Source organism: Chelonoidis abingdonii, chromosome 18 (genome assembly GCF_003597395.2).
Source record: "Chelonoidis abingdonii isolate Lonesome George chromosome 18, CheloAbing_2.0, whole genome shotgun sequence".
Classification (NCBI taxonomy): Eukaryota; Metazoa; Chordata; order Testudines; family Testudinidae; genus Chelonoidis; species Chelonoidis abingdonii.
This window is the reverse complement of record NC_133786.1, coordinates 5,929,239-5,955,081: the sequence shown is the minus strand read 5'-3', so window position 1 is coordinate 5,955,081 and position 25,843 is coordinate 5,929,239. Positions and strand designations below refer to the sequence as shown.

The 25,843-nt window shown below is 46.1% G+C and overlaps 1 protein-coding gene across 4 annotated transcripts in view; it reads left to right on the top strand.

Moving 5' to 3' along the window:
- The first annotated feature begins 5,509 nt into the window (after window positions 1-5,509).
- Window positions 5,510-25,843, top strand: part of ETS1 (ETS proto-oncogene 1, transcription factor) — a 111,204-nt gene continuing 90,870 nt past the window's right edge. For 3 of the 4 annotated variants that reach the window (XR_012657234.1, XM_032772010.2, XM_032772009.2), the window contains exons 1-2: window positions 5,510-5,582; window positions 11,270-11,408. Coding sequence is in view for 3 of the 4 variants with exons in the window: in XM_032772010.2 (XP_032627901.1) it covers window positions 5,514-5,582; window positions 11,270-11,408 (208 nt within the window). In the remaining variant the exon portion in view is untranslated. Of the gene's footprint in view, window positions 5,583-11,265; window positions 11,409-25,843 lie in introns of all 4 variants that reach the window. The other variant, XM_032772011.2, reaches the window with a different exon arrangement.

Below are 25,843 nucleotides of genomic sequence, written 5' to 3'. Positions count from 1 at the left end.
TTTTTTTTTTTTTTTGCAAAGTAACTAAAACATGGTTCCTGTTTCAAAAGATTCAAAATGGTACAACTTCTAAATATTCCCCACCTCTCAAAAAATTGATTCCCTTACCCTCTTTAACCAGCTTTACAAAATACAGATCCTTTGGTTCAGATCAAATTTCAATTCTCAATTAACTCCTTCAGTGTAGATGCAGATGGCTAAAAATATTGGATGAAATCTTGGGAGTAAATGTTAAAACTTCAGTTGGGTTGGGGTTCGTTCAGAGGGTGGCATATACTGCCTCACTGAATTTTTTGAGCTTGCCCATAGATCATGGATCTGGATACGTTAGGGAAAGGAAGTCAAACTTGGGGTATGTGATTGATGACTTAAGTCACATGGTATGTCTGATTCCTAATTGGGGAACTGAAATCTTTTTGGCAGAAGAAAAACAAATAGGAGCACTCTTCAAGCTTTGATACCATGGTGATGGGCACAGTATAAGTCCTGAATAGAGTCTCAAAAAAAAAAAAACAATCATCCTTATTGTAAAACTTCTGAGGCCAATTTCATGGCTCATGGTGGATAGGAGCATTTAATGGGTGCTATGGGATGATCTGAGTGAAATGCAGTTTTGCCAACTCTGGTGACTTTATCACAAGTCTTGAGATAATTGGTGTTTTTCTTAAAGACCTGGATTCTAGAGTCATGAGAACTCAGCTTACTTTTTTGGTTTTGTTAAATAAAAGCTGAAAGAGTAGGTTAGATAAATGTCTCTCAGGGATGGTCTAGACAGTATTTGGTCCTGCCATGAGGGCAGGGGACTGGACTCGATGACCTCTTGAGGTCCCTTCCAGTCCTAGAGTCTATAAATCTATGAAAGTTGCTATCCTTCCTGGCCACAGAGGAAAGCTTGAAAATATGACCCAAGTGCATCCCAAAGGCTCAAAAACCAGAAGGCAAGGAGAAAGAACCCCATATGTACGTAGCTTAAAATTCTCAGGATTTTTGTTTCTAAAAAAATATATATATATTTTTTTTAGTTTTGGAGCCCAACTCGTGATTTTTGGATGTTTGGAGTTTGTAATGCAAAGTCACACAAAAGAACATCACATGTAACCTTGTCTTGGGTGTCAGTGTTGGTTCAGTGCTATTGGAGTGCTTACGAATGCATAACCCCAGGACTGGCCACTCCTGGCTGTAGCAGGTATCAGAGTGCAGCACATTGCTGGAAGGCTCAAATGGTAAGGGTAACCAGAGAAAAATGCAAATGATATTCAGTGAGCAATGAAATCAGTTCTTGAGCATCTGTGTGGTTCAAAGGTAGCGGTCTTGTTCAGGAAACATTTTCCTATTGAGCTAGCTGCAAAGCAAGGAAAGGCAACTTCTAGTGGGTACTGCTGTTTTAATCAAATGCATCTCTGCTCCAGGACACATGCACATTACTTAAAGGGTCTCTGTAGAGACAGCTTGAGCCCACTGATCTCTTATTTCTTTATGCGTTTGTTTTGCAAAGTCTGTTCTATTTTGGGAAGTGACCTATTTGGCAATGTCACTTTTACCTTACAGCAAGAGAGACAGAGACCCAGTCAACATAAGAAAGTTGTGCCAGTTTAAGGTTAGGAATCTGTCTAAGCCAAACCACAACCACTCTGAAATGAGGGATCTGGGTGGACAGGATGGTTCAAACTGGGATTTGCATCCATTTAGCTAAATCTATTTAAATTCACCCCATTAGTTAAACCATTGCGACTGTCTCATGTAGCAAAGGCCAAAGTGTTATTTCGCTCAGATCCTCAGGACATGTGAGCAAATCATTTTCTGATCTCACAATGGAATTTTTCAGGGACAGTGCTCTGGTCTCTTGATCTCTGTTTATTGTTACCTTGATCATGTTGATGAAGGACCTGAAGTGCCTTAATTTATGAGCATGATGACTGGTGAGAGACCTTGGCTGATCACTTATAACAGTGTTCAGCAATGAGCTCCAGGGTGTTTAGCTGTGAGGCAGACTGGAAAGATGGTGTGTAAATCTCTCAGATACCAAGTCTTTGGAGCAATCCCAGTGAGGGGTTGGACTGATAACTAGATACAGAGTATTTTATAGAAATGTGCAGGAAATGATTTTTTCCCATCTTGCAAGAATTTTCAGGATTTCAAAAATACTTTGGTGTCCTGAATTGTGATTGAGAAATCAAAATCTCAAAACTTTTTACAAACCCTCCAAAGAAAAAAAAATTGGATGAGATCAATCAAAACGTTCCTTTCCATTGTGATCATTTCTCTTTGTACACTTTTTTAATTATGAACTAACTTACTTTTTGAAGGTCATTTTCAACCATAATGGGAACTCTTCATTTAGAAAACACTGAAATGGGATGTATTGACACTTTTGAACCTCTTTTTCCAAAAATTTTCAAAAAGAAATAATCAAAACTGACCCTTTCTAACAGTTTTGATTTCAGTGGTGTTCACAGCACAAAAAATCTCACTGTATCAACCTGCGTGGAACTTAGAGGGAGGAGCACAGTCTTCTGGAGAGAAGAGTTGGGAGGATGCACAGTCTTGGAAGTCAGTCGGTGTGCACTTGGCTACACTATCAGGTGTAACATTTCTGTAAATGGTTCTGTTAATAAAAAGCCCTTTTAGTTCTACAAATATGGAGTCATGTCATGATGTCAGTATTGCCAACCTCACATGTTCAAACATCATGAGTCAGGCTCACCAAAATATCATGACATTGGCTTTAAAATGATAGATTTTCGTTTGCCTTCAATTTTTGGAGCCTTCAGGGTGCACTGGTGTCACATTTTGAAAACTTTCCCATAGCCACAAGGGATAGAAACTTACTTTTTACTTACAAATTCTTATTCAAAACAATTTTGAGGATTTGTTTTTTTTCATTAGAAAACAGAAACTTTCACAGGAAACTTTTTTTTGGGGGGGGGGATGGAAGGGAGGGGGACCCTTTAAAAAAATCCTGTATTAAAAAAATGGCATATTTTGATCAACTCTAGTTCAGACTTTACTTATGATACATGAGGGGGAGTGGGAAGAACTTTATTGTTGCATGTAACAAAATTTGTTTTTTCAGTTTTTGTTAAATTGTTTAATTCACAGAGTGACGGGGGGGAGGAGGGGAACTTCTAAGGAAAGCTACAATAAAGACCCATTCTCCATAAATTATGGTGTGACACAACAAAATACAGGTGTTTCATGTTTTGGTCACTTCCTGCATGTTTTGATGACTGGGAGTCAAATACTAACAGGTTTGAGGCTGAGTTGAAAAGTATAGGGAGATGAATGAGGTGGAATGGGGAAAGGCCAGAACTTTGGCTCCTCTGTCTCACCTGCTGGTCAGACAGTATAGAGGGGGTTACCATTTGCTGCTGCTGTTAGCCGGCAATAGATTACTATCCACCCCTCAAAAGCAAGGGGCAAGCAGGGAGGAATTGTGCCTTGAGTCATAGCACCTTTTAGGGTCAGTGCAGATTAGGCACGGCTCTGAGCAAGAGAGAGAACATAAAGTGCAAATCAAGAGTAAATCTGAAATCAAGGTAGAATAGGGTTCAGTGTTTCTGGTTACAGTTGTCTAGCTGGACAATTGTAGTGCTGGGGTTTTAAAGAAATTGAATGACACATTCTCCAGAGGGTGATGGAGTCGCTGTTTTCTCAGGGTGGAGACTTGTTATACCATTGACCGATTTCCCCGGCACAGCCTGTAGTGGCTGAATGGGTTTGTTTTAAATAAATAAATTTATAAAAATAGTAATGCAGTCTGGCCCTGCGTTATTTCCTGCAAAAGAGCCCTGCGAATCCCTGACAACTCCCTCTTTATAGTTTCCTTCCAGGCAAAAGGCTCTGTACGTAGGGGAAGTGACACTGAGTACACACACATCTCATGCTTCACATGGCATGGAAAGCATGTTGGCCCTACATTTTCTCCTATGAGTCTAAATCATTGCAGGGGAGGCACTTATTTCCTGCTTTATTTGCACATACATAGATCCAGGTTTCAGCTCCTTCACCCCAGCTCTGCCAAAGGGCCATAGGGCAGGTAAAAAGTCTCCACAGTGAACAGCACTGGTGCAAGGGGCCAATATTTATCAGGCCCAGTGATGGTTCTGCACTATCAGGACAGAGCACTCAGGGGAGATGGGGGAACCGGAGCAGACTTTGTATTTTGGAGATTTTCCCACAAGGGCTATAACCATGCGTCAGAGGGTGTAACTTGGAGCAGCCCTCAGGGAGTGTCTGACCTTCGCCAGAGGCTAAACTGGCTTCACTATCGCAGCCCCAGATGAATGTGCTCCATAAAGAATAGGATATATATCTACATGTACATTAAATATGATATAAATGGCTCAAAGAATGAAGTGCATTTGATACATGGGCCAGACTCTGATCTCAACTACTGTGAAGCAGTGTAAAATCCGGAGTAGCTCTGACTGCTGTGAGATCACCTGAGATTTGTGTGTACTGCTAATATATAAATATCAGATCATTAAATCACCTATTAGGGTTGGCTGTTACAGTGGTGCTAAGTTGGACTGTGCAGATGCTGAGCTGAAGGTCTCAGTCCAGCCCTCTACTAGATGGGTGTCAACGTCATAAAAACACCACCACAATTGGACCTAAGGCTCTGACCCATTGACTTCAATGGAAATACTCCTCTTGACTTTAAGGGGTGTTGAACTGGGCTATTGCTGGCTTCCTCAGCAAAAGCCTTAGGAGAAGGGGCCCTGGAGAATGAGCAAGCTGCTGTTTGCCCTTTGGAGCTTGTCCCTCGGAAAGATGGCTGAAGCTTGTGGTTGGCACAGCCGGGCTAGGGGAAGCTTTCGCTGCTGTCGGCCGAGGTTGTCAGTCCGTCTGGCGCCTTTTCACAGGGGCTGGGTTTGCCTTGCATTCTAGATGATACTTGATTGTGCCATGGTGAAATCAGCTCACTTTCCTAGATGAGGAAGGCAAGGGAGTCACATGGCATTCCACCTTGGTGCACTGCAGATCACTGTCTGAATGGCTCACCTAGGAACCTTTGGGTGCGTTGGGAGGAGGACACTGGGCCTTTCCCTCTTTCTGTCCTACATGGAAGCAGGTCATCCCCATCTGGAGGGTAGAAAAGGAGCCTGTCAGCATGATATCTCTGCTAACTGATCTCCATTTTCATTGGAGATCGCTATGGATAGTGTGTGTTGGATTGGGCCCTCTGTATGAGACTGCTATTTCTTCACGGGCGTAAGAGCCAATTAAAACTGGACTAGGTAAGAAACTTGAAAATATACTGTAGGGAACGCTCCTGCATTGGTTATGAGTGCATGGAGGGGATAAGCTAACTGACCTAATAGGTCTCTTCCATCTTTGAACCCCAGTTCTGCCACCCTTCCTTGCACTGAGGTTAATAGGATTTACTTGTGTGAATAAGGAGTCCTCTTATGACTAAGGACCTAATCCTGCAACCCTATCTCCTCTGTCAGACCAGGCTTCCTCAGCAGTGCATCTAATGATCCATTTTTGTTTCTGTAGGTGTCTCTGGGATGAGTTACTACATGAACACAACCATTGGAAGCCCAGCTCCTTATCCTCTGGCCCGTCCAGGAGTAATGGTAAGGAAGGATGTTGGGTTATTTTTCTTTTGTCCCATAGGAGTTTGGCACAGCATTGCAGGACTCTGGAAAAACTCTGCTTGGCAGTAGGAACAGGCTAATGCCAAATAGTTGAGAGATACTGTTTAATTCAGAGAAGCCACTACATGTTCAGTTCTTATCTGAACCTCTTGGACTTGCAAACCTGAGCTGGATGTAGGAGCACAGATTCTTACATGAGTCAGAGCAGAAACATTAAGATAATGGCCTTTGATGTATCCATGCCTCCTCTTCCAAAGGTGGCCCTAACCCAAATCCTTATGACCTCTGTGGACGAATGCACATGTACTGGGACAGGGCTAAAGGCATCCCAGCTTTTTCAAATGTCAGACAAGGTTTGATTTGAGTTTGGATGAAGGTTCGGGACCAGATTCCGTTCTGCTTCTTGGGAGGAGATGGGGGAAAGGTGGTTTATTGGAACAGTCCGGGGAGACCTTATACGGAACGTAGAACATCCTGGCACGAGTGACTATGAATGGCTCCACAGTCTAGAACAGCCACAGCACAACGTACAGTGGACATTTGCCAATCAGCCACTGGCACACGGCAATGGCCGGCACATAGTAATGTTAGTGCATAGGGGGGATTGCATAGGGTTGCAAGCTGTTCCTGAGCTGGGATATTCTGTTTCCTTTGTGCCGATGAAGTGGGGTAAAGAGGCTGTTGCAGAGGCCGGAATCTAACCCTTTATTTCAGTGTCTCTAATATTTCTATCACATAGGCATAGATGTATACCTTAAAATTACATCAGTAGGCACTCATCCATCACCGTGCTGAGCACAGTATAGGAACCTAGATAGGGCACATGAAAGCTGTAGATTTGGGATGGGGAAATTTTGGTGCTAAGCAGATCTGGTGAAAAGTGGAATTTCCATCTTGTAGAAAAGTAAAATATTTTGATTGATTTTTTTCTTTTTATCCCAAAATGGAACAAAGTTGGAAAAGTAAAAATTTTCACACAACAAAAAGGTCTGGAAAAATCTCTGTTCAGAAACATAAAAATGAAACTATTCTATCACTTCAGAATGAAATTTTTTTTTTAAAGTTTCAGTTTCAAACTTGATTTGAAATGAGGGTGGGGGAGTTGTTTCCTTGATGGAAAATTGAAAAATGTAACTGAAATTGCCATGTTTTCCCTCAGAAGATCTTTCATCCTTCCATCTTCCCCACCCACCATTGCCAACAAAACTACATTTATTTTTTTTTCTGATGGGGGGGGGGGGGAATTTTTCTTTTTGGAAATATTTCAACCAGCTCCAAAGCTCAGATAACTCAGAACTCCACTGACCTCCACATGGTTTTAGGAGGACCAGAGTGGGAAGGAATTGGTTAATGTTTTGGCCAGTGGTGGTGAGAACATGATCTGGAAGCAGCTGAGACAGGGTGTGAGTGGAAGAGACTGGTGCTCTGCAGATGCCTGGGTGGTGGCAGCCCTAGGGATGCCTGAAGGCGGGGAAGGAAACTCTCTTTCCTGTTATCGCAAGTGACGACATGGATCTTTCCCACTGCGCTGGAGGTTACCTGGCTTAACCCAGAACCTGATCCTGCTGCCACTGGCACCAAAGAACTTGTAGCTGTGAATTTCAGTGGAGGAAGCGTTTGATTGGGGTCAAACGCTTGAGTACTATGATTTTGCATCTTAGATTTACTCACGCTTAAGAACTGAGTCCTGGAATTTATTCATCGCTCACACTCCTGTATCTGGGCATGTGCCGTGTGTCTTAAACTGAGCCTTTCTTGTGCTCCTCTTGTTAGAGAAAGAGCGGGCTCCACGGACAGCTGCTGCTAGCCTACTACATCCCCTCTTCCTTGGGTTCATATCTATTGTGCATCTGTGGAGCACTACGGTGCATGCCAAGGGCTCAGTCCAGTTAAGTCTTACTACCTGACATGGCTTCCGCAGGACTACGCTACTCATGGTAGTAAGCACCGTGCCTGATAGCGTTTGTCAGACTCGGCCCTTCTGAGGAGAATCTGCAGCTGCTCAGTACTCTCACTGGGGCAGATGGGAATCCTATGCATGGAGGAACTCCAAAATCTAGGGTGGCCACTCATGCTTTCCCAGAATACTGGACATTCACGTATTTCTTGGAATGGAGTGACCCCGTCTCCGTGATCACGACTCCACTGGTGTGGCCTCACATGCACGGTGGAATGCCATTTTGAAGAGCCCTCCATCCTGCCCCTGGTGGTGTGTCCTCATTGTATGGGTTTGTCTAAGTACTGGATGGAGGAAAAACCTTAGAAAAGCAGGATTTCCCACTTTAGAACCCGCCCAATGTCTGCATAACAGGATCAGACCCCAGTGCTACAAAGGAGTGTAATATTATCCCTGTTCTACATTTTGAGAGTGAAGTCTCATAGAGGGAAAGTGATTTGGATGATCCAGGTTTGTTTCTGTCCTCTGCTATAGGTTTCTGAGTCCCAGCCCAGTGTCTTAACTGCAAGATGTTCCTAACTTCAAACAACTCTTCTCTTTTTTGGGTAGTTGCTCATGGAATGTAGCACCATATTTCTTTTCTCTTACTGCCTCTGGCCTCCTTGTCCTCCTCCTTTACCCTTTGTCTCCGGCTCATTGAGTTCCTGACAGCTCAGGGCTAAGACCTCCTACTGACTGTCAGCTCAGATGTCCTCCTGTGGTCCCAGAGTGTGAAGAGCTAGTAGTAGATGGGTCTTTGCTGGAGAGACCCTGATCTCTTAACCTTCCTCCTCTTCACCAGCAAGAATCTCCCTGCCAGCAGATAAAAGTTCTCTGGGAATACTGGTGCGTGTCAGCTCACCAGCTTTACAATCTAGCTGTGTAAACAGGCCTGGTTCTCTTATCTTGAGTAATGGCAGGGTAATTGTATTGGGCTGGGAAGGCTCCATTGTGCCCATTGCTCTTGCTATTCACACCCTTTTGCTCCCCCTTAGATGTGATCTCTTGGACAGGAGCTTGGGAGCACATGTTTATAGTGGGACCCAGTGGGAATAGTTAGAGGGCCATCAACTCTTGCCCATTTCAGTCTCATTTTATGACCTCACTGCTTCTTCAGAAACCCTTTCCAGTAACCACTGAACTTTGCTAGGAGAAGTAGCTACACCACTAGCAATGGCTGCAGGAACTCGGGGAGGCAAACAGGTACTGCAAGTTTCCCTGATAGCATGTGAGGGTTTCATATGCATAAGGGAAACTGAGGCACGGAGCAGGGCAATGGCTTGTCTGAGGTTGTACAGCAGGTCAGTGACAGTCATGATAAGGAGACTTGTTTTCCAGACCTCAGCACCTCCCATTCAGAGTCCGAGGTTTGCAGTATGCGTTGGGTCCCCATTGAAATGAGACTAGTGGCTAAATCAAAGGCAGGGGTTCTGTCATGTTGCAAAATAACCAGATATAATAACACCACTGGAAACATCATCTTCAATATCCTGGTTGGAGGATTGGACTGGACCCTCCCAACCACCAGGTGTTTTTAATGCCTAATCCTGATTGATACTGAAGTCATTGGGAGGCGAGGGGGCTGAGCACCTGGGACTGGCCCCATATACCCTTTCAAAGAACTTTGCAAACAACCATCCTAGCTCTGCAGCACAAGTGACGGAGGGCTGACCTCTGCATTGTGTCTTGGTGACTAATCTTGAGTCCTTTTCTCCAGCCTATTTTTGAGCCTCTGCAGCATTATCCAGCCGAATTATTCTTATTGTTTCCAAACTAATAGTTCCTGATGTCACATCTGAAATTATCTTCTCCTTCCTGCAACTTCCTACCATTGCTGTGTCTAGCCTGCCTCCCTGCTGCACTGCCCTGAGCCCACCCACCTACTCTTTTAGACTCTGACCAGGATCACGACGGCCCTTTTTCCAGAAGCTGGCTGAGCAATTCTTCAATTGCGGCTTAAAACTGCCGCTGAGCCTGGAAGAATGTGTTCTTGGTTGGCTCAGTGCTGCCTAAAAACAGCCTTATGGAATCAAGGGAGTTCCACATTCCCTGATATCACCAGTTCAATGGGTGATTGTCCCTCCCCCCAATGCCTTCTTCCCTGAAACCTGCCATCACTCTGAGGCATGGAAGAACCATTGTCCTTATAATAAGCTTATAATCATGAGGGGTTCCTGGGAGATGGGTTACATGATAGGACTAAAACCACCCTGCCTCTCCCAGAAAATATACTCTGTGGTTTCAACAGCATGTAGGGTGGAGATGGTGGGTCAAGACCAGCTGGGAGGTATGACCACTGAGTGCATCTCCTGGGGAAAGGGGCTGACCCTTGCCCCAGCTGGAATAAGACTGCTCTTCCTTTGTGGCAAACCACACTTCCCTCCTTGTATCATTTTCCTGGTGCAGCTGCACCTCTGAGCAGAGGGGGCACAGATTGTATGTCCTCATGTCTCAGGAATGAATGTCTCCCCCAGCATTAGCAAAGCTCTCATTGTTGGTATCGTGAAATGCACTGTGGCTAAGAAATACCAAGGGGTAATGCCCAAGCAAAGCAAAACTCTGGGTCCCAAGATCTCTTCTGAACAGGTGTCTTCTGCAGACAGACCATCCCCAGGAAGGGAATGAAGAAGGGATATTTGTCCAAATGTCTTGAATTTCAGGACACTGAAGATAATGACAAGAGACCTGTGATCTCTTAACTGCTGACAACGTCTCATGCCAGATTTTGAAAAAAAGGCCTTTGTGACCTTCTAATGACCCAGCTTGATACCCAACTGAAGTGCTTTCAGGATGAATAATTCTACATGATACAGTTTCTCTCTCTGAGTAATTCTCATAGTTTTAGGGTTAGTTCAGGTGGGTCCAACTTTTCAGACAAGCTCAGGGCCAGGATTTCAAGGGCTTAGCACCCTCAGTCGAGGCCAATCACCCAACATGCTCAGCTGTTCAAAATATGCTGCCCAAATATCAAAAAGAGCCAGGTACCTTGGAAAGAACTGACTGTAGAAAAAGGGAATGAAGAACAGATGTTAAAAGTCAATAGCTTCCTGATGGCTGTTGGACTATGCGAATGAGGCCATAAGCATGGGCGAATATAGAAAGGGATGTTATCAGCTAGTTCCTGGCCCCAAAATAGGTGGAGAGCAGGAGGAAAGGCATACAAAATATCAGCTCAGTTTTCTCCCATGGGTGAAGAGGGGCACAACTTGCACCTGTGGGCAACAAAGGGCCGAAGAGAGAGATTTTTGGGAGAGGGCCAGAGGTGGGTGCACAGCTGCTGTCCATTGGGTTTCTGCTGCTTTCTTTAATTGGTGGCTATGGATCCCCACTAATTGGAGCCTGTCCTGGGCTGTGGTCTGTTAATGAGCAAAGGGCAAACAACCGATGTTTTCGTGTTTGGATTTGAGTCAGCCTTAAGCTTTGTACGCTGCACTTTCCAAACCTCTCAGGCCTGCAGAAGTGGGCAGGAAAATATTCTGGGCTTTCCAGTGAGAGTCCCAGAACATTCTGCATCCTCTGGGTTTTTGTTTCCAAAGCCCCAAACAACGTATCTTTTTATTTGACTTCAGATCAAAATGTCTGTTTTGAAATTTCTCCCAGAAGATATTTTCATGAGCTACTTCCCCCCCCCCCCTTTTTTTTTTAATTATTTTTTTTGGAAGGAGCGGTTGTGCTATGTTTTGACTAGATCTGCTTATCAGCTGATGTCTTTCTCTTGTAGTTGAGGCAGGGTGCTGCCAATCCCTATGAAGATCCTTGGATGAGCTGTGGCTTTCAGTCCACCTGCTACCAGCAAAGGATTTCCTACCCAGTCTGGGATGAGTCCACCATTCAAGAAGTGCCCACTGGCATAGAACGCTACAGCTCAGGTAGGCCCACTTTCTACTAAAAGATGGGGGATGAGTTGAAGGTGCCTTTGTGAGCGTGGGAGGGATTTTATTTGTGTCCTCTGTAGGATTCGGCAGATGGCTTACATCTAAAGAGCAGCATTCTGGGTCTTTGGGAGGAGAGCTTCTTGGGGGAACTTTGCAACCTCCTGGTCTCAATGTACTAACTTCCTCTTTTACGACGGTGCCTATAGAAGCGTGTTATCTGACCCCGGCTAGGCTGGGTTGAGCAATAAATTTCTGCTTACTGGACAATCTTAATCTTAATGTTATCTTGTTATTGTTCCTACCCGACTCTCCCTCTGGCTTCTGCCCTGGGCTTGTCTTGCTATAAGATTGTAAATTCTTTGGTACAGAAGCTTACTTTCTTCTTGCTGAAATATCTGTACAGTGCCTAGAACAATGGAGCCTCTAACAGGGTTTCCAGGACTGCAAAAGTGTGTGTGTGTAGCGTGGGGGAGAAGAGAGAGGCAAGCAGCAGGTTGCAATGTCACTGATTGAAATTTGGCTCCCTGTCCCTTCGTCATGCTAGCCACCTCTGGTCAGAGGCCAAGGGGCGGGGAGGCTGAACCCCCTATCTGTCCCATTGTTGTGTCCCTGGCTGAGGTCAGGTTCTCAAAAGGTGGGGGTGGGGGCAGGCACAGCCACCCTGCTTAAAGTGTATGTAATACCAATACTGTGTCTAGCGTGAGTCTGTCTTGCTGCCTTCTTCTGGAGAGAACGTTAAACTTGTGACTGTCTCTCTCTAGTGGCGATAGGCCTACAAAGATAAAAGTCCTAGTATTATTTAGACCAATTAGATATTCTCCTTTTAGCTCAAGAGGTAGAGGCCTGTGTGTGGGGAGACAGGGTTCTATTCTCCCCCTTGCCATCTGTGTAGCTTACCATCACATTACCATGTGATGTAGATGAATGCTAAAGCAAGGATTTGGCCTCCTGTGAAGTGAGGTTGCTGGAGGTGACTGCAGGGGTGTGTCTGCTAGGTATGCTCCAATATGTACATGCACTTCTGTTCCATGCTGGATGGAATTCCAGGCCTCGCAGCTACAAGATCCTCATGGGGTCTTTGCTGACTGCAAAGAGGATTGTGCACTGAGGAGCAAGCTGAATATGAACAGCTGGTCACATCCTCTGTTAACCAGGCCCAGAATCACAGAGTCTGCCCATCCTCCACCTGGACTGACTTCTTTGCAGATTGTTTTTGTACACAGGAGTGGGACCCTGGGGTCCTGAGTTCTAATCCTAGTGTCACGTTAATGATGGTGTACTCTAGTTTTCCCCATCTATAAAATGTGGATGACCTTTTGGGGATGGTGTGAGGAATCATTGGTGAATGCCACTAAAGAGGCAATCAGAAGGCAGTGTGGCCAGGTGGATAGAGCATGGGACTTGGACTCAAGAGGCATGGTGTCTATTCCTGGCTCTCCTGCTGGGTGAGTTCCCTTGTGCCTCAGTTTTCCTATCTGCAAAATGGGGATAATGATACCGACCTCTTATTCTTTGATATCTGCTGATGAAAATTTACATAAGAGCTAGGGAATATGATTAATTTCAGCAGCATTTCCTTAAGATGGCTTCAGACCCAAAGGTCTTGGTTTCCTTTTTTGTGAATGAAATTATTCTCCAGCTAGGACTGCAGTCCTTCTCCTCCTCCTCCTCCCCCCGCCCTAGTTCAGAACCATGTCTTGCAACTAACTCAGAGGGGACGGTTGTAGTCCCACTAGAGGGGTGAACCCTCCCATGTACCATTGTGCCTATCCACTGTTCACAATCTGATCTTGTCCGGCTAAGCGATGAGCAGTGACTCCAACTTTACTACCAAATTCTTCGTTTGTGGGTCTCTTGTTCTCCCTGCTCCATCTGTCTGTCTTGTCCACGTGTGTCCTGTCTGCCCAAAAGATTCTGAGCTCTGGGGGGCAGGGAGCATCTTTGGTTTTATTGTCTGACCAGCATCTAGAACAGTGGGGGCTTGATCAATGATTGAGGTTCTTAGGTGATACCATACTAAATTATGTCCCTAGAACATGACTTCAAGAGGCCAGACTTCCACAGAAATAACCCCAAAAACCTGGACCTTCCAGGCAGGGTGGCCAGATGAGAGACATGAAATATCGGGACACAGGAGGGCGTGGGGGATTGCCGGGGGAGCAAAAAAAAACAACCCCCAAGAGCTGATGGCAGAGGGAGGGAAAAAAAGAGCCGCTGGTGCACAAGAAAAAATTGGTGGGTGCTGAGCACCCACTGGCAGCTCCCCGCCCCACCCCCCACTGTACCAGCTCACCTCTGCCTCCCCTGAGTGGGCTGCTGCGTCCTGCTTCTCCCTCCTCCTTCCCAACTCTTGCGCCACCATGCAGCTGATTCGCGCAAGCCTGGAAGAGAGAGTGGAGGAGGAGGAATGTGCTGTGCTTGGGGAAGAGGCGGGGCCAGGGCGGGGATTTGGGGAGGGATTCAATGGGGCAGGGAGGGGGCAGAGTCAGGGCACGAGCCCCCTCCAGCTGTGCGCGAGAGTACAAAATATCGGGACAATTTCGTGTCCCGACTGATAGGGGCGACTCTAGCTTTTTTGCCACCTGAAGCACAGCAGGCAGGCTGCCTTCTGTGGCTTGCCTGCAGGAGGTTCCCGGTCCCACAGATATGGCAGCGCGCCTGCAGGAGGTCTGCCGTTCCCGTGGCTCCGGCATACCCGTCGCCAAATTGCTGCCAAATCCGTGGGACTGGCAGACCTCCTGCAGGCAAGCCACCGAAGGCTGCCTGACTGCCACCCTCGCAGGGACCGGCAGGGTGCCCCCTGCAACTTGCCACCCCAGGCACGTGCTTGAAGCGCTGGTGCCTGGAGCCACCACTGCCGACCGAACATCGGTTGGGACGCAGGACAAACAAATAAATATCGGGACAGTCCCGGTAAAATCAGGACGTCTGGTCACCCTACTTCCAGGTAAGTGTCAAACCACTAAGTGATCAGTGGGTGTCTTCCCCACCACGTCTCTGTTTGTGGCTTGGAAGCACTTACCTCTTTTTCACAGGCTTACCTACTTGTGGAGCTGAGCCTGAGTTAGAAAGAGACAAGTGACCAAATGTTTGTACAGAACCTAACCCTATGGGACTGTTATCCTGACTACGGGTCTTTGCGTGACACTGTAATACAAGTAATAATCATTTTTAGCTTTTTTTCTTTTGCCATTCTCAAACAGCATGAGATTCTCCAACTGATTAAATTTGTAATGACTTTCAAATTATGAATAAGTGAGTAATTCTTGCTGTACAGATTGTTCAGACTGGGAATACTACAGTCATGTCTGCAATTTGTTCTGTCTCATGTCACTAACCGACACAATGTGGATCTCAGATTGCATGTTCAACCTGAATACTTGCAAAGAGGCAGGATTTTCCAGTGGGTTGGAGCAGTGGTTCTCAAAGCTGGTCAGCTGCTTGTTCAGGGAAAGCCCTTGCCAGGCTGGTTTGTTTACCTGCCACGTCTGCAGGTTTAGACGATCACGGCTGCCGCTGGCTGCGGTTCGCCGCTCCAGGCCAATGTGAGCTGTGGGAAGGGCGGACAGCACATCTCTCAGCTTGCACCACTTCCAATAGCCCCCATTGGCCTTGATTGGCAAACCGTGGCCTGTGGAATCCATGATTGGCTGAACCTGTGGATGCGGCAGGGACTTTCCCTGAACAAGCAGTAGACTGGCCAAATTTGAGAGCCACTGGGTTAGAGCGCTTTTCTAGGACTTGGCAGCCCTGGTTACACACAAAGTCTGTGGCAGAGCAGGGAAAATCACTTAGCCATATCGTGCCTCAGTTTCCCCATCTGTAAAATGAGGATAATATCACTGCCCTTCCTCCAAGATACATTAAAAACAGGCAGATGTTCACATACTATGGTAATGCAGGGCCAAATAAGCACTTAACATAAAATTCAGGCTGGGTGAAAGTGCCCCCTGGGCAGAAAGCCAATATGAGGTTATTGCATCATTTATGTCCCATGTAAGCCTATCACCTATTATGCAGCACTGAAACCTACACAGGGCCTGTACTGGTGCTCTGTCCTTTTCACCCACTGTTGTTACATAAATTGGCTGACTGTTCAGGGAAAAGCAATAAAACCACATGATGAATGCAACAAAACAATGTAACCGAACTGCTGAATTTTACAATCAAGTATAATTCAAAATTCATTCTTGGCAAATATTCAAGCATTTCAACTAAAAATGTTTACTCTCTTTTTTTGCCAGCAGTTGTGGTAGTGAAGCTCAAGCCTTGGTATGTTAGCAGGAGGCAGGCTGTGAATGTGGCTGGGCTAAAATTCCCTTTTGTATGCAAGTGAATATTCTCCTTGTTTCTTAATTTGGATATTCACTCAACTCTGTGGGTGACCTGTCTGACCACGATGCCGATTCTCTACTCTGACAAAATCTGTCCTTGTGACATTTGGATGTACTCCAACGTTGGCAAATCTGTAATCTGGAAAAGTTCTGTGTTTCTCCTCTTGTCTGCGAGAATGTACTCTCAGGGAAGCAGAGTACCTGTGATCCAGCCCCCCAGTCCTCCTGCAGGGTCTGTGAAATATCACAGCTGCAGATTTCATAGTAGCAGCCATGTTAGTCTGTATCCGCAAAAAGAACAGGAGTACTTGTGGCACCTTAGAGACTAACAAATTTATTTGAGCATAAGCTTTACTCAAGGCCTGATCCAAAGCCTGTTCAAAATCAATGAAAAAACTCCCATTCGCTTCAATGGGCTTTAGATCAGGTTCTTAATGGAGCAGTATCTGTAAAAGAAATCTGATTTCCCCTGGCGGGACCTCTGATAATCTGTAGGGGATTCTTCTCATAGACTTTAAGGTCAGAAGGGACCATTATGATCATCTAGTCTGACCTCCTGCACAATGCAAGCCACAGAATCTCACCCATCCACTTCTATAACAAACCCCTATGTCTGAGTTATTGAAGTCCTCAAATTGTGGTTTGAAGACCTCAAGCTGCAGAGAATCCCCGAGGAAGTGACCCTATGGCTGGCCCCACACTGCAGAGGAAGCAAAAAACCTCCAGAGCCTCTTGCCAATCTGCCCTGGAGGAAAATTCCTTCCCAACCCCAAATATGGCGATTAGTTAAACCCTGAGCATGTGGGCAAGACTCACCAGCCAGCAGCCAGGAAAGAATTCTCTGTAGTAACTCAGATCCCATCCCATCACAGACCACTGGGCATACTTACCTGCTGATAATCAAAGATCAGTTGCCAAAATTAGGCTATCCCATCATACCATCCCCTCCAGACTTCTCTTCAAGTGTCTCTACTGTACTTTAATTTAATCTACATTTTGGCTTTTTTTTCTTTTATGCTGTCTTGCCTTTATGGTCTAGAAGAGTTTCTAATTTTACTTGAGAGGAAACTCTTATTTGTATATATCGCTCTACACTTTCATTTCTGCTCCTCTGCACTTTGGTTACCCATGCAAGTCCTCCACTGTCTTCTAATCTCTGTATGAAGAGGAGGCTATTTTGTTTTGATGGTCCTCATGTTGATAAAAGAAACAGAAGGAAAACCAAAGTGTAAAAATGTCCCTTTGTGATACAAAACTGCAGCTTTGCTAAAAGTTTCAGGCTTGCTTGCACTAACAGAAGAATTTTTGCCTTTGATGCTAGAGAGAGTTTATTTACATTGCGCTCTAAGTCAGATAAGATTATGGAGTGATATGAATAGGGGAAAGCGTGACTTGGAGCTTAACTGGACCATAAACATTTAGGAGGTGGATGGGAGGAGGAGTTATGTTTTTTTTAAAAAAAAAAAAAAAAAAAAGCAAGAATTTGCAACTGGAATGTTGATCGCTCTTTTTGCATCACAGAGATGCGAGAGCGTAACTTGCTGCAGCTGGGTGGAGTGTTCTTGTGCAGAGTGCCAGGAAAGGTTTGTTCTTCTCTGGTTAAGAGTCTTAAGTGAACAGCTCGTCCTAAATCCGTGGTGAACTTTCCCAGGTGTAACGTACCTACTGCACCACTTACTCTATCTGCTCAGGCGAAGGGAAAATCAAGTGTTGCTGAGGAATGAAGTACAGTAGCAGAGGCCTTTGAGGGCCTAAGACTGAAATTTCAGGGCATACTCCAGATCAGCAGTGAGGCCCATAAAATGAGTTAATTCCCTTCAGTGGATGTAATAGAAGGGGCCTTGGCAGAGCTGGGTGGGAGCTCTAGGAGTGGAGGAGCAGGGTGGAGTGTAGATCAGGATTGAAGACTGGAATAGCAGGATGCAGGTTGAGACTGAGGGGTGTGTTTGGGGGTAAAGGGAGGCATAGGATTGGAACCGCAGGTTAGGGATAAGGTGCATTGAGGGAAGTGGATGGTGCGGGGAAGTGGAATGGCACTGGGCGACTGAGGTGTATTTACTGTGTCGATACCTCAGAGACACTTGCCAGCTCATTATGTGACTAGCCCAGGCTCTCTGTCTCTCTTCTATAAGCATTAAATTCCCTAAACAGAAAGGGAAAATAGCTCTAGCAAGTTGTCCCCTGGTGCATGGAAACCCACAGTGGTGGAGAATTATCCAAATCTAGGGTCTTGCAGTAAAGGTGAGCAAGTGGGAGTCAGATAAACCAAATCTCTACTCGCATTGTGGCCCCAACCTTTATGGAAGCAGCAAAGAGTCCTGTGGCACCTTACAGACTAACAGATGTATTGGAGCATGAGCTTTTGTAGGTGAATACCCACTTTGTCGGATGCATGTAGTGGAAATTTCCAGAGGCAGGTATAAATATGCAAGCAAGAATCAGGCTAGAGATAACGAGGTTAGTTCAATCAGGGAGGATGAGGCCCTCTTCTAGCAATTGAGGTCTGAACACCAAGGGAGGAGAAATTGCTTTTGTAATTGGCTAGCCATTCACAGTCATTTATGGAAAATCAGAAAGATGATTTAACAGTGTAAATGCTTGCAGTGTCGGGGGCCTGAGCCTTCCTGCCTTGGTGGGAGATGTGGGTGCTCTGCTTTTTCATGAGGTTCTCTGCACCTGGCAGGATTAGGCCCCTGGGAATTGGCTCCCCTTGCATTCTGAACAGGTGCAGGAGTGGAGGTATCACTTGATGCCAGCTGAGTGCTGCCTTCATGGTATGACTAGCCCAACCAAGTGCAGGGTGGACTGGGGATCCCTTTGAGGGCATGGAGGCCTTGCCCAGTTTCTGTCTGAGACTTTGGTTTGGATCAGTCAAATTCTAGTCCAGGATTTAGGCAGCCAGGAATGTAACTGTCTCTCTGCAGAAGAACCTAACTTCTGCCTTTGTCCTAATCTGGTTCATCATTGTGATGTGGCTCCAGGGACTCTCAACGGGATACAGAGCCCTTCACTTTTCTAGGTCACTGGTATGAAGCTAGGTGTTAGTAACCCTCTGCTGTGCTCTGTGTGAAATGGCAGTGGCCCCTTGCTGAACTGCGAGGCAGCCACACATCCCAGAAATCCCCCCACACCAGCAGTCTATCCAGCTCTGCAGATGATGGACGCCTGGTTTGGAAACATGTGATCCCTAGGGTAAGTTTGAGGTGGAATCTTGCTCTACCATTGTCCAGGATATACTGTTCAGTGGAATGAAAGATGCCTTCAGTCTCCCCAATTGTCAGCCTGGTGCCATGAGTAGCACAAAACTATTGGAGAATTTAGTTCTGGAGAAAACCAGATTTGAGGGCAATATTCAGATTTGAGAACTGAAATATTCTTGGCAGCATCATCTGTCAGTAGGGATATTTCAGTAGGCTCTGCCGTTATACACAGGTTTATTTGATTTAGTGGTAAAATAATCCTGTTCTTAATGGGAGTGATGTCTGAAATTACTTTAGTTCAGGAAGAGGAAATTTTCATGAATCTTTTCATGCTGCATTCAACAGGTCCTTACAGCAAGGTGTGTCCCACCATAAATCATGCGTTTAACATCACTTCATTAAATTGCCAAGGACAATGGGCTTGTTTGTTCAGCAATAAATGAGAATAAAACCTAGCCTAGAAGATGACAGAAGTAGCTATTAAGAGCTAGATTCTGCCCCCTGCCCTTACTATGCAAATGGTCCCATTGTTTCCAATGAGGCTACTTGCATAAAAGCCACTGTCCACCCTGAATGCAGGGGAGGCAGGATAAAGGCTTTGATGAGCCTCATACGTAGGCTTTGAAAGATTAGATTTGTATTGATGAATGTCATTTTTACACACACACACAAATAACCAATGAAAAAATATTTCCATTTACAGATGGGCTAAGTAAGAAAAATGCTCCTTTAGAAAATTAGAGTTTGACTTCAGGATATTTGCTTTGTATATTTTGACAGATGATGTTGATCATTTTTGTGTTTTAATAGTTATAAAGCTTTAACTCTTGAAAGACAGTAGACATTGAGATTCAAATTATTCTGACTCTCCTATTGTCTGATTTCACACCCCTCCCCCCGCTCAAATCTCAGTAGATAAAAATCGGAAAAAAAAAAAAAAGCTTAAACATCTGCCACCATTAGGAAAATAAAAATAGAATTTTGCCACACCTATTGAAAATGCTCTGATGGTTGGCTTGAGTCCCTGAATGTTTCTCGGACCTGCTGCACTGGCCTGGAAATCTCTCTCTCCCTGCTCTCTAGTCAGACTTGCCCTGACTCCCACTGTGTCTGTCAATCTGCCCTTTTGTACTCAGATGGGAGCTCCAACTGTTTGGTGCAGGTTCATCTTGTGCTAATGGCTGAGGTGCTTCATCCAAACCAGCCTCTTCATTCCCCACTCCCTCTGCCAAATCACTCAGCTGTTCTAGTACATCAGGTACAGAGGAAGCCAATGAAATTGATGGGGTGAGGATGTGACACTTCATAAGGGTGCCTTTGCCCAGCTGCCTGGAGCCAGTCCTCATCTCACTAACAGCCCTATTATCCTGATTGTTCCACTGGGTTCCAGGTCTTGCCTGGTGCAACCCTTGACGCAATAGGAAACCCTCTTTTCCTGATCAATCAGACTTGGGGGGGCTGCAACAGTGCAGTGTGTGACCCCACATGGTGTGTGTGACCACTGCTTGCTACCAAGCTGTAGTAAACGTCTGTCTCAAATCTGGACTTAGAGTTCAACATCTGAGTGTTTACCTGAACCTCCCCCAAGCTTATACCCAGCTTGGATCTTACTTCGCTGCCACCAGATAAGATTTAGGCTCTTATCAGCCTGGGTTCCCCAAATTCCTTGGGGGGAACCCCCTCTCTGGCCTCCCCCACTTTCCCTGGGAGGACCCCCAAGACCCAGACCCCTGGGTCTCCCTATCTCAAACGGGAAAACAAGTTCCTCCCCCTTGTCTCCTCGTTATCTGCTCCCCCCGCTTCCCTCCCTGGGTGAGCCTGGGCGATGCAGTACTTAACTCCTTGAAGGCAAAACAAAGAGGGAAATCACCCTCCCCCTGAGGCGATGCCTTCAAATCTAGTAAAGCTAATATAAAGAGATTTCCTACTCCCCTTTCCTGTAGCCTCACCAAAGAAAAACCAAAAACCTCAACCAGGTTTTAAAAAGAAAACTTTATATAAAAAAGAAAGAAAATACAGAACAATAATACTGCATTAAGAAACTCAATACAGGCTCTTGCTTATAAGAAAATAGGAATAAACAGTCTGATTTAAAAGAGAGCCCAATTAAACCAGTCCAGTACAGTACAACACACATGTAAATACAACACAAAACATATTACAAGCTATTTGCCTTGTTGCTTTTGTACTCACACTTTGTAGGAGAATATTAGAAAGAAATAGGAGTTAGCAGGAAAGCTGTTTCCTCCATAGCCGGGAGAAACAAAAGACCCAGAGTACACAATTCCCGCCCCTGACTTTTAAAAAATCCAGTTCTCTGATTGGTCCTCTGGTCAGGTGTTTGGTTCCCTTTGTTCACCCTTTACAGGTAAAAAAAAATTAACCCTTACCTTACCTATCTACTTATGACACAAGCCGTCTGTTATCTTCTTCCCAGCTGCTGCTCCTGGGCTGAATCCTCCACAGACTGGAGCTCATGCTTCGTGGGACAAGCTCTCTCTGTGCCACCTTTCTGATCCCTCTTGATAGGGCTGCCAGAGTGTGAAATTGTCCCTGGCTGCCCTAAGTTAGCTGGCTGTGGCAGACCCATAGAAACTGAGCCAGGCCAGTTTAAGGGTACTTCTACGGCATTTACTTGTTAGAACGCAAGGAGCTAGATCTGAGGTGATGGGTACTAACCCAAGTTCAAACTTTTATTGCCTTGTAGAACTCAGTGCTGAATGCAAGTGGGGGCCTAGTCTTACTGGCTGGCAAAATGTCATGTATTGTCCCTTCCAGGACTAAGGAGGAACCCCCAATTCTCACCCCTGCCACACACACACTTTGCTTTGCTGTTATCTTCACTCAGAATCAGGCAGAGGCAGGGCCTATGGCTCAGGAATGAGAAATAAATTCACTGGGGCTGCTTTCAGCTGGGTGACTGGGGACAATGAGGGCTCCCCCACAAAATTCCTGCCTTCGTGGCTCCAGATTTGCTGTGAAACCTGCCCTGTCGTGCCCCCCTCCCCCCTGAACTCTAGTGGAGTTCCCCAGAGGAAGGCTCTCTTTGTGTGCATTTTCTGGGCTGTTTTCCAGGCCCTGTCTCAGAGGAAGGGGGACGGGGGGTGGAGGGGAGTGAAGGCCAGCATGGCTCAGCCCCCAATGGCTTCTTCAGCTGCAGCACATTTTCGAAGTGACGCTTAAAAATAAAAAAAAAATGCTCTGCATTTTTCCATGTTCTTTTATCCTATTTTTAACAGCAGCCTCCTTCCCTTTCTCAGCCTCCTCTGACACTTGCCCCCCCCACCCCCAAATGCCACTGCCTCCCCCGCACTCTCTCTGCAGAAATGAATGGGCTTCTTTTCACAGTGAAAGCACATCTGCGTGTGCCTGGAAGCCCCGACAGCAGTTCTCAGGCACCCTCAGGCCGGGCTTTCACTGGATCATCCCTTCCGCCGCCCCTCCAGCAGAGGGGGTCGGGTGGAATGGGGCAGAGAGAAACATAGGGGGCATCCAAGGAAGATAGGTTGGACTAAGGGCAGGGGAGATGGGAGCGGAGGATATTTGTTTGCTACTAGACTAAATGAAGAGAGTGTATTTGTGTGAAATTCCCTGCACAGCTGTCCCATCTCTCACTGTCTTTTTCTCTCCTGCCTTCTTTCTTCTCCCCACACCCTCTCTTTATTCACTGCCACCCTGTCTGCAGCAGCCCAGCCCAGGGCCCTTAGTGGGAGCCGGGGCTGGATGGATGAATGAATGGACCCTTTTTTGCCTCGGTCTCTCATCATCCTCCAGCCTGAGTCAATGCAGCCCCTCACGACAGCTACAGCCTGGGAGTCTGCTTCTGTTTAGAACCTGACTGGAGTTGGTTTCATTGGACCCTTTCACCCCCATGATGTCGCATTGGTTGGGAACTTAATTGCATCACACTGCCTGCTCCAGATGGAGGTTCTGGAGTTAGTGGAGAACAGACACAATTCTCTCCATTAAGGGGCATTTATTCCGGCCCAACAGCGAAGAGAGAGGGCACCTCTGTTCTTTTCAGCTGAAGCATAAAACCATAGACCATTTGTGGTTGCTAAATCTCCCATTGCACTGTGAGCGAAGGCCAGGCTCTCAGCCCTGGTGCTGTGGCTCAAATAAAGCTAGCTAACTGCACTCCACCTCTCAATCCCCTCTGCGATGTTAGGGGGACAGGGAATCATGCTCCACTCCATGTGCTGAGTCATTGTGCAGTGTTACGTTCCACCCCAGAGGTGGGTGAAGTGATTGATCTCCCCTACTTAGGGCCAGATCCTGCAAGGGGTGAGCTTTCTATGAACTGTGCTGAGACACCCCCACCTGCCGTTTGTATCAGTGGGAGTTGAGGGCATTTTGCACTCTGAGTTGCTCAGCACCCTGAGACTATAATTTTTGCAAGTCCAAAGCACTTTTTGAATCTCTCTGGAGGCAAGACAGTGGGGGAGACTGCCTGGCTGCACCTCCATGTATCCCCTCTATCAGACGGTGCTGATGTGCGTGCTGAAGGTTTATTTTCATTTAATCAGCAGGATGATAAAAATCCAGGATTTTGCTTTTCTATTTGTTTCTTGTCTGAGTCTGGAAAATCTTGCCTGATGAGATTCAAGAGCCCTTTGTACTAGGTCACCACCAGGGATTGAGCCTGGGACGTTCAGCATTAAAGCCTTCATCAAAGGAGCTGAAGGAGCAACTCCTCCATGCAGTAGCAGTAGTAGATTCTTATCCTCTGTGGCCCAGCCATTGATGTGCATTGGACAGTGGAGTTAAAGAGTTAGACCAGTGATTGAAAAGGCCTGTCCTGGTATAGATGGCCACCAGAGGAACAGGGAAGTGGGATCTTTTTCCATGTCCAGACCTTCCAGTCTGTGAGGCATGTTGTGCATTCTAAAAGCTAGTAACAGAGATGCCCTGGGATGCTGCTGGGAGATTTGCAGAGAGAAGCACGAAGATCTTGGCAAAAAGGTGACCAGCAGCTCTAACCACCTGTCTTAAATAGCCTGTAAAGAGGCTACAGGGAAAGGATTAGCTGAACTGAGAGTCGTGTAGGAAAGGAGGAGTAAAGATATGCATTGGGTCAGATAAGCAACAAGCTGGGAGATGCTGCTATAAAGCTCTTGAGGGTTCATGGAAGACTCATTCTGTCTTGGGACTGGTCAGTCTCCGAAGGTTCAGAGCTTGCATTTGCTTCAGATAGGCCTCATCTGAGCCATTCCCACCTCTCTGGCCTGCAGAATGAGGCAGGGGCCTGGTGGGTCACAGGGAAGAGAGAATTATCAGCAAGGTGTTTGAACCTGAGTGCTTCACTTTGAGCTTAGGGCGAAGGAGTGGGGGGGAGGGGATGGGCCAAGGGCTAGCCTGCCTTTAAGCCCAGCTTTGAACAGGACTTGAAGTAGACTCTACTGTCTAGTCCTATCACAGTGCCATCCGAACAGGGCCGGCAGGAGCTTTCCAGCAAATATCCTTTTTAATTTATCTTTGAATGGAAATGGTTGGCTGGATGATTTGCAGGGGAGGAGTGTGTGTGTGTGTGTGTGCGCGCGCGCAGGGGAGGTGGGGAGCGTGGGGGCTGGAACCCTGGAAAAACAGCCTGTTTCCTTCAGCTGCTGGCAGAATGGAGCACCCCCCGCCCCATCCCTCCAGATGTTCACTGTGTTTATAGCTGCTGAAGCAGGAGACTGAACTCCCTCATTAATACGTTTTTCTTGCTCGCTTTTTTACGTTGAAGCCAGAAGTCTCGGCTCAGAGGCTGCAGCTGGATAAGAGCTGGGGGTGGGGAAGAGAGAGGGGAGGTGTGTGCGAACCTCCCATCACATTCAACTTCTCCCCGCCCCCAAATCCTCCCAAAATACACATGCCCTGAAAAAGAAAAACACTAGCAGATTTTTTATTTCAGAAAGTAAACACTCAGGCCATGGGGGTCTGGAGGTTATGGGAAAAGAGGAAACCATCGGCCTAATCAGGCAGGGACACACTTCCCCTGCTGAAATAAACCAGAAATCATTGCATTACAGGGCTCCTTTGCGGTTAACCCCAGTGCTGCCACCACAGCTGAGTGATGGTGAGCCGGGGAAAACTCTGAGTTTGCTCAAACATCCCCTCTTTTCTTCCCCAACCCCCCAATTTCTAGCCAGAACGGGATACAGCCAGCAAAGGGGGGAGGAGGGGAGGCTGCGTTTGATATTAACCCTTGAAATGGCAGGCCTTTTACAAAAATTCTTTTCCTAAAATCATTCCCTACTAAATTCTGCAAGATTTATGGACCACCTTATGGAACTTCACAGCATATTTTCTCTCTATTTTAGAATTCTATAGAATGGTTCCAAGAACCTATAGAGAGGAGATCATTCTCTGTTAGAATCCATAAGATTGCAGGGTCCTATTCAACTTCCATAGAACCCTCTTAGTTTAAAATTCTGGAAGATGTTTACATAAGAGAAATGAGTCCTTTAGATTATGACTATTTGGACTGTAAATGAGTTGAGACAGGGATCGTATGTTTGTTGTGTGTTTGCACAGTGTCTAGCACAGTGTGGACCTGGGCCATGACTAGGTGCTACTGCTATACTAATAACAATGAATAGGGTATGTATGACTGATTCACACACCCTTTGGACCAAATTTTCCAGTAGGTCTCAAGTGATTGCCTCTAAGTCTGCAGATGAACCTTTCCCGTGTCCGGTTTGTGGTCCTGGAGATAGCTCCTATCAATAGACAGGTGTTAGTGGTGCTCTGCATAAAAGGGACGGTACAGATACATTTCTAAAAGAAACAGCGTTTCAAACTCAGTTAATCATTGTAAATTAATAAATAATATTAGGCAATTGTATAACTACCTGCAAACTCTAGTGAGGTACTCACCTGGCACCCATCACCCTAGGATCTGAGCAGCTCTCTG